Genomic DNA, 7,946 nt, shown 5'->3' with positions numbered 1-7,946 from the left:
GAACGGTATTAAAATATTTAAAATGACGCTTCGCCTTTATAAGAGCCTCGATAACCGCTTCGAAACAAAAGTGAACGATGGCAATATTTGAGCAGCAGAGGGCGCTGTTTTACAAATAATTACACGTGGATACGAGTCTCAAGTTTGAAGTTATCTTCTGCACTTTACTTTCTTAACTGTATGCAGTCTGAGGGAATTATTTTAGTATACTAGATTCCAGCTTTTTCTATAAAACGACAGAGAGCTGTTTCGCGTCTGGTTTGAAGAGGAACGTTAGTGTGAACGGTCTTCTTCATGTAACGTTAGCGTGAATTTCCACTTCATTAGGAAAGCAAATCCTGATTTTGCATCTCGCTTCACCTCGAGCAGGATCTGGAATAACAGCCCTTGTTCTTTTATGTTTGTAACTGAAACTACAGAAGCATAACCGAGTACACAGGTAACATGAAAAGACCTTAAAATACATATATGTATGTATATTTAATTTAAATAATATGTATTTTTGTGTGTGCGCGTGCACGTTCCTGGATTCATGTTCAGCAGCTTTTAGAATTACTGTCTCAACTAGTTAAAAAAAAAACAAAAAAAACATAGTATTACTATGGTATGTTACAGTAGTACTATGCCAAATAAAACACATATCGGTTTAGTGAAAATCTGCCATTCTGATTACTGGTGTTTGAATTAGTTTTACATTTAATTGGATATTTTTATTATATTATTAGTTTAAAATGTTTAAGGGTTGAGGTTTAATAAACAAGTATCGTGAAAATGTTGAAACATTATTTGCATTTTGCAGTTTTCAAGTGTATTTTACCAGTACTAAGAAGATAGCATTAACAGAGAAAAATAAATGAAGGACAAGAAACCCAGATCTGTTTTTACCTGTTTTAATGAACCCTGATTACAGTTTTAATTACAGGAGCAAAAGAAACCACATGAGAAACTAAAGTATACATGGTTCTTTGTAACGTCAAGTTTCGTCTCTCTTTACAAAGTATTACATAACCGTCGAGAGACCGATGGAAAGCTTTAAGAAAGAAGCAAAAGGAGAGAGACCTTGAACACAATTAAGAAATTATTGTCTTTTTCTTACATCATCCCCTCAAAATGGAAAATATATATTTATATATGTACACAACCAGAAAAAGAAAAAGATTAAAATAAAAATGTGATCGCATAATGTCACCCTACCTCTTCACCTGGTTTTCTTAATTACAACTTAAAAACCAGCAATAATACAAATCCAGAGCACTTTTATATCATGGTATCAAAGAGGGTAGAGGAATACGCTTTATTAAAATGTTCATCTCAACAGGTTAAAATCCAGGTAAGGGGTACAAACGAAATACCAGCAATAATATCAACATTAAAAATTATAAATGGTAATATAAACAAAAAAAAAAGGTATAATAAAACAGCATTGTTTATATTGAATAGAGAGCAAGAGGAAAACAAAGTATTTTCTAACAAATAAGGCAGCTGTCAGTTAAAATACAGATACTGAACCGGTGTAAGGCCGCCAAACTAAGTCCATAAAAGTAAAAAGAAGGGGAAAAATGAGTGTTAAGTGTGTCAGGTCCTATACTTCCTCCTTAGATGAGGGCTAAGAGGCTGAATGTCCACTTTTTCTAGTTGTCAGTTTGTTGAAGTGAGGTCCCTTTCTCGAGGACGTCATTGACTATGAAGTCCCTTGCATTTTGCTGCAAACGGAGCTGGTTGTCGCCAAACGCTAAGCCAAATAGGATGTGTTTCCTGTTCGATCTTGATCACTGTAGATAAAGAACAGCCTCCTACAACTAAAACACTGCAGAGAGACTGAGACGGAGAATGCGAATGCGACGGGTCGAGTTTAAACTATACATGGACCTTATAAGGCTAAGGACAGCTGTGCCATTCGGGGTTCTCAACGATTGGTCAGTTATGTTTAACTTTGTCTAGAACAACACTTTTCTTTCACAGTAAAGCACTGTAGGGCCCTGGAACTAAACCGAGTTACCATATAGATTTACCTTCTGAAATATAATTTGTATCAAAACCAGCGTTTGTTCTTTTATCAAATATATACGACTATCGTGCAATAAAGTGAGAATATATGGACTCTAAATGCTCATCTTATTTAGGATGCTTTCTTTTAAAGTACAAAACTAAATAAGGCATAAAAGCAGTGTTTGAGGTCAGTTTCTAAGGCCTCTCCTGTATGTGAGTCGATACGTGTCTATAAAGCAACCCATTTGAAAAGCACTGGGCGGTCAGTCTTCCATAAAAAGGCACAAATGTTTGTTCATTTGAAGGCTTTATATTCAAAGACAACCTGTTGGATAGAGGATCTGGGGTGTGGGGTGGTATGCCTGAGATTAACCGCCAACAAACCGTGAAGATTTGCATCCTTTACAAAACAGCAGGGTGTACAGGATTGTTTAAGTGGTTTTAGGGATGATTACAATGATTAAACCATAAAGCGCCCTCTCATATGTTGCCCCAATGTTCATATTACGTTCCCTCAGGGTTAAAACTGCAGTATAACAAAGGAATAAATAAAGTTGGTGAAGGAATAATCGTATGTGATCTATAATTTGTCATCCAGCTGGTGGTCATGAAAACGGACTAACATATATAAAAAGAATCCCTCAATGTATATACATGTGTTAAGATACGTTAAGAGGTTGTTGAGTGGTCCCGTCAGCCGCTGAGCTTGCTGGAAAGCTGGTAAAGTTGGTGTCCGGGGTCGGCAGTGAAGGCTGATAGCACGCTAGCGTTAATGGCTCTGGAGGCAGTCAAATGAAGGGCCTGGTTTGAGAGCGAAAGGCAAGCTGGTTCTGCAAAAAGTCTGGGACTTGAATCTTGGTATGCAAAAAAAATGAAAGCGTCTGTAATCGCAAAGTCTGAGAACTATGGTTGAGTTGGAGGTGGAGCCAGCATAACTTCCTGCATTTATCACTTCATCCAAGAGTGTCTGTTTTAAATAAGATGATGTCCACTTGCCTGTGACCATGTGACTACATTTCATTTGCATGAATGACGAGACAAAAAAAAGAAAAAGATCACCATCTTTACCCATATTTTACAGGGGTGCATCAACGTCCAGTTTAGGCACTTCTGTAATCTCTTGATTAACAAAAAAAAATGTATTAGGTTGATCCCTAAATCCTAACGGAGAGCTTCTTAGGAGGAAAAAAGTGTCCAAGTGTCCAAGAATACTAGTGGGATGATGTTAAGTCTAACACAGTAAACAAAAAGGAATGGGTTTGGTAAGCAAGGGGCTCTGGCTAAGCTTGGGAAAGGGGCCTTGGTACTTAAATGCATTAAAAAAAAAGATGTCAGTATTAATAATTTTTAGTGTTGCAATATTTTGAAGTGAGTGAACCTGCATGTACAGAAGTTTAAAAGACGGTTTGGGCGTCCAAACATGCTGAATGGATGGTCTTCACGCAACTTCTGAGAGCAACAGTTGCCTTCAGCCCTTAAGGAGGACAGCTATGTGTTGGTAGGTTTATGTGTTTGACCACGTCTTCTTCAGCAAACGTCGTTTTCTAAAGACAGCTGTGCTGTTGCTCGCTGCAGCTCAGAGCTCACTCTCCTCTGGCCCGTCCCCAGTTGTGCAGCCAAAGTCTCCGGACTCTTCCGCTCTCCATTTTCCTCCCCCAGTTTAGGCTCCAACTCTTGGGTAAGTTCCTCCCTCTCTGCCCTGCTCTTCTTGTCCTCAGCCTCTTCAGTTTCCGCCTCCATTCGCTGGTCCTCACTCCAGCGGCGTTTAAAACGCAGCTTCAGAGGAATGCAGCGTGTTCCCCCTGGGCTAATGGGTGCGCCCTGGCCCAGGTTTAGTTCTCGGGGTTCTGCTTTAAGACCTAAAAGATTTGCCCCAACCCCTGAGGTTGGTGCAGCTGGGGTCTTGAAGACGTCTTCCTCGAGATCATCATCATCAGTCATGCGATCGTGGTTGGGTGGAGGGGCAAGGCCACCGTTGGGGTGAGGAGGGGAAAAGACATCACATTCGTCGTCTTCATGCTCCTCCTCGCTGATGTCGGTGACCTCGACTTCTTCCTCCGATTCCATGTCTGAGATGGGCTCAACCTACAGAAGAAAGCAAAATGAGCGTTACAGAAAACCATTTTCATTCTCAAAGGAGCTACATTGTGGATTTTTTAAAGGTCAACGTACCTTGATCTTTGGTGGACCAGCTGGGGTTGAGTTGTTGGTCATCATTCCAGATGAAGCAGAGTTTGAGGATGCACCAGGCTCCCTGCTGTAAGAGAAGGAAGCAGCAGCGCTGCCAGAATTTGGGGCATGTCCTGGTCCAGCCGAGTTTGGCCCGTCTCTCTGTTTGCGACCCAGTGGTGGTGGCTGTAACTTGAACTTGAACGGAGAGAGATGAGGCTCCTCAGCCTGATGGTGCAGAGGGTGACTTGACAGGTGTGGACCTACACCCGCTGGCCCTCCCAGTCCCTTGTCTGGGCGCTGGGGTTGCGGGATGATGATGTTGGGATAGTGCAAGAACGCACGGGGACTCAGATGATAGTTGTAGACACTCTGAGTGTGAGCTTGCAGGTAACGCTTCATGTCTTCTGGATTGAACGAGAAGTGGGAGCCCAGCATGGGAGAGAGGGATGGAGAAGGTGTGTAGGCCATGTGAGATGTAGGGGTCATGGAGAGAGCTGGAGAAAGAGCAGGAGCCAGCAAGCCTCCAGTGCCTGGGAGAGGGGACACTGGGAATGGAGACAAGGGATCAGGGTGGACCCTGTGTGGGGGCGCATGGGGCCCGCTCCTGTGGAGCACAGTTGGGTTGGGCGGTGCACCGTAGACACGGAACAAGGAATCATGGGATAATCGCGGATGGAGCAGGTTTCTGAAGGCACGGTCGGCCTGGCGGTCGTCACCGGGAGCTAAGCCAGTTTCTTCAAGCTCCGAGTTGGTGGAGGTGCCATCGCTGCAGTCGGAGACAGAGCCACGAGCTATGCGTCGAGGCACAGCACTGAAGACACCAGGACTGCGCAGTTCCTCGCTAGGAGAAAGGATGTCCGATGGCGTGGATGGAGGGAAGCGGAAATGAGTGCTTACCCCTGATGGGACAGGGGGTGCACTTTGAGGAACACCAGAACCTATGAAAAAAGTTGAGAAATTGTAATAATTGTTTTACTTTGTGCATCAAACTAAATGGGTGGGTTTCAGAAAGATTGAGTTTAAAAAGAAGGGGTCTTTACCTGCAGAGCCCATGTCAATGAACGGATAGTTGACCAGCACCAGTTTGTTGAAGTTGAACTTGTAAGTGAATCTTTTCCCTTTGGTCTTGTGCAAGATCCTTTTGTTGTAGTAGTATCTGCAGAGACCGTGTTTAAAAGCCATTATTAGGAGTCACAGTTTGTTGAAGGCCTCCCATTTTTATGTATTTGACATTCTTGTAATTGTTAAACTTTGCAAAGGCATTGACCAATTCAGAAATGAAAGTTACAATAAGTAAATCTGCACATTTCATAAAAACAGAGTGACTGGTCTTTGAACACATGAAATTATAGTTCTCATGTACTAAATAATTCAAATTCTTGTCCGAGACTGAAAACTCCCAAATCCCTATGGCTGTGACGGTGGCAGATTTTTCCACTGCGGTGGTAATGGATCAACTACTGGTGTTGCGGTGTGGAGATGGTGGTGAGGTGTTATATATGTAATGTGACTGGTTTTTGAACACACACACACACACATATAATATTAGTTATATTTGTAATTTATGTATAAATATACAGGGTGTGATTTGTGGGGGAAAAAATGGGATGATGCTTTTGAAAACGTATTAAATGTATTTAATATGATGGAATTTAACGTTGCTATTTAACATGATCACAGTTTAATAAAACATTGTATGTACATTAGGCCTATTAATTGTAATTATTTCTTTTCTATGATTATTCAAACAATAGATGATATAGAGAAAGTGAGCAAAGAACACAACAGAGCATTTCAAAACTCTGAATCAGTTAAAGCACTGCATTGCAAAATTATTCACCACTTCGAAGTGCTCTAATCGGATCGCGTATCACCAATCATTTGATTCAGATCGGGACTTCAAAACATGCATCACAAATAATTTTATTCAGATCAGGACTTCAAACCGTGTATCATGAATCATTTGATTCAGATTGGGACTTGTATGTGTATATGGTCCTATTATTTTGAAACACAAATAATAAACAAGGCTAAATTATCTATTAGCAAAAATGCATGTTTATTTTAGCACTTCCGTCAGTGAACACGCAGCCTGCAGAACACCAAGATAAATATCTAAGCCTAAATACACACTGTGTAATGGATGTGGTGCGACACAGCAAAATACTATAGAACTCATTATAATCAGTGATGCTGCACTGTATGAGGCGCAACACAACATGACAAATCCCCGACAGTAAATTGCCTCGTCCTGTTTATGAAGTACTGCCACAAAGTTAGCCTAGCGTCATCAAACCTGACCAGCCAGGCGTTTGCGATCACAGGAACTTGGAGACACTTATACAAACACGGATGGGTGACATGAATGGAGATGGCTCCAGATCGTCAGTGTAGTATTTGGTTTCCCAACAATGTCCATCGCCCAACACAAAATTAATTTGCTACATGCAGAATAAACTGTATTTTCCTGCACTCAAACCTGCCAATCTAAAGGAAACACTGTGTATGGCGTTTGAGGTCATTTGTGAATTAGACTACCATAGACCTATAGTCTAAATAATATTCGTATTATGCTTGTTATTGAGTGCATGACATCACGTGTGCTATTGTCGGTTATAGTGATGCGGTTGTCACAGTAACTGTCACAGCCCCACAAACCCCCAAACAGAATTTTAAATTAGCTTCTGAATAACTGTGAAAATTCTATAAGTAAATGTCAATATTATTATTCAAATTTTAGTAAAATATTTGTAGCAAATTCATTATATTCTTTCTCGAATTAGACTTAATGTAAACAAAAATAATCGTTCAAATAGCAAATTTCATGGAGCAGATCTGTTAAAATTCTTGTATAGCCAAAATGCTATGATCATATGCAGCACATGTCAGGAAAAAAATGTCAGACCAGCTTTTCCAAAGAGAGAAAAACCAAACCTTTTCCAGTTAAAGTCTGACATAATTACTAAATCGTTAAGGAGCACTGAAGGTTATTATATATAAACACACACACGTTAAATTCCTCCATACATGAAAGGTCTCAGCCAGCCAGATTCAGATATGTGCAGAGTTTAAACGTGACTTCATGGATATTTGATGCTTCAGATGTTAAGATGATTTATGGGTTCAATGTGTTTAATTAAGATGTCACTGAGGGTGCAGAGAGTACATGTGGGAGAAGACATGATTGTGATATACAATGATGTTTGAATCAGGGCACTGAGAAGTTCAAAGGCACATACTCAACCAACAGAGAAAAGGGCACATACACAAACCTTTGAAGTGCATTTGAACTTGCTTCAAAAGAGCACAAGAACTCTTAAGCGTGTCTGTATTTGCACATGCGTGTTGTGCAGACATTCACATTCATGCAGTACATATGCTGTTGAGTGAAACGGCTGATCCATATGACCTTTTGTTTACTTTCACTAAGCTTAACACGGATGACATCCATTATGAAAGCAGTGGTCTGGTTCTATGATGTCTACAAGCAGCATCAGGTTATCAGGTAAATACAACGAGTGTGTACATGTTGTTTTGCATTGTCTGTTGGCCTGCAGTCTGTTCGTTTTCAACAGCTTAACAATGAGACGTCTGTGCAGCCTGGAGTCTGTCTGAAGGGTGTTTGAATTTTAGTGAACACATGCAACCTCTTAGGTATGAAAGAAAAGAAAGCAAAGAGAGCGCCTTCAGGCCTTTCTTTCCCAAATGACTCATGCTGAATGTGCACACTTTTCACATATTTGACAAAAAAAATCTACAGAATAGATTTAATGGTAGTAAAATGG

The 7,946-nt window shown here is 40.7% G+C and overlaps 1 protein-coding gene across 2 annotated transcripts in view; it reads right to left on the bottom strand.

Annotated features, from left to right (window-relative positions):
* Positions 1-874: 874 nt before the first annotated feature.
* The window catches only part of LOC113119858 (ETS domain-containing transcription factor ERF-like), a 30,559-nt gene continuing 23,487 nt past the window's right edge, over positions 875-7,946 (bottom strand). For both annotated transcript variants that reach the window (XM_026289557.1, XM_026289558.1), the window contains exons 3-5: positions 5,202-5,317; positions 4,162-5,099; positions 875-4,074 (exon numbers count right to left, since the gene is read on the bottom strand). In XM_026289557.1, coding sequence (XP_026145342.1) covers positions 3,517-4,074; positions 4,162-5,099; positions 5,202-5,317 — 1,612 coding nt within the window. In that variant the 3' untranslated portion in view covers positions 875-3,516. The remainder of the gene's footprint in view (positions 4,075-4,161; positions 5,100-5,201; positions 5,318-7,946) is intronic.

Source organism: Carassius auratus, chromosome 19 (genome assembly GCF_003368295.1).
Source record: "Carassius auratus strain Wakin chromosome 19, ASM336829v1, whole genome shotgun sequence".
NCBI lineage: Eukaryota > Metazoa > Chordata > Actinopteri > Cypriniformes > Cyprinidae > Carassius > Carassius auratus.
This window is presented reverse-complemented; position numbering and strand designations above follow the sequence as displayed.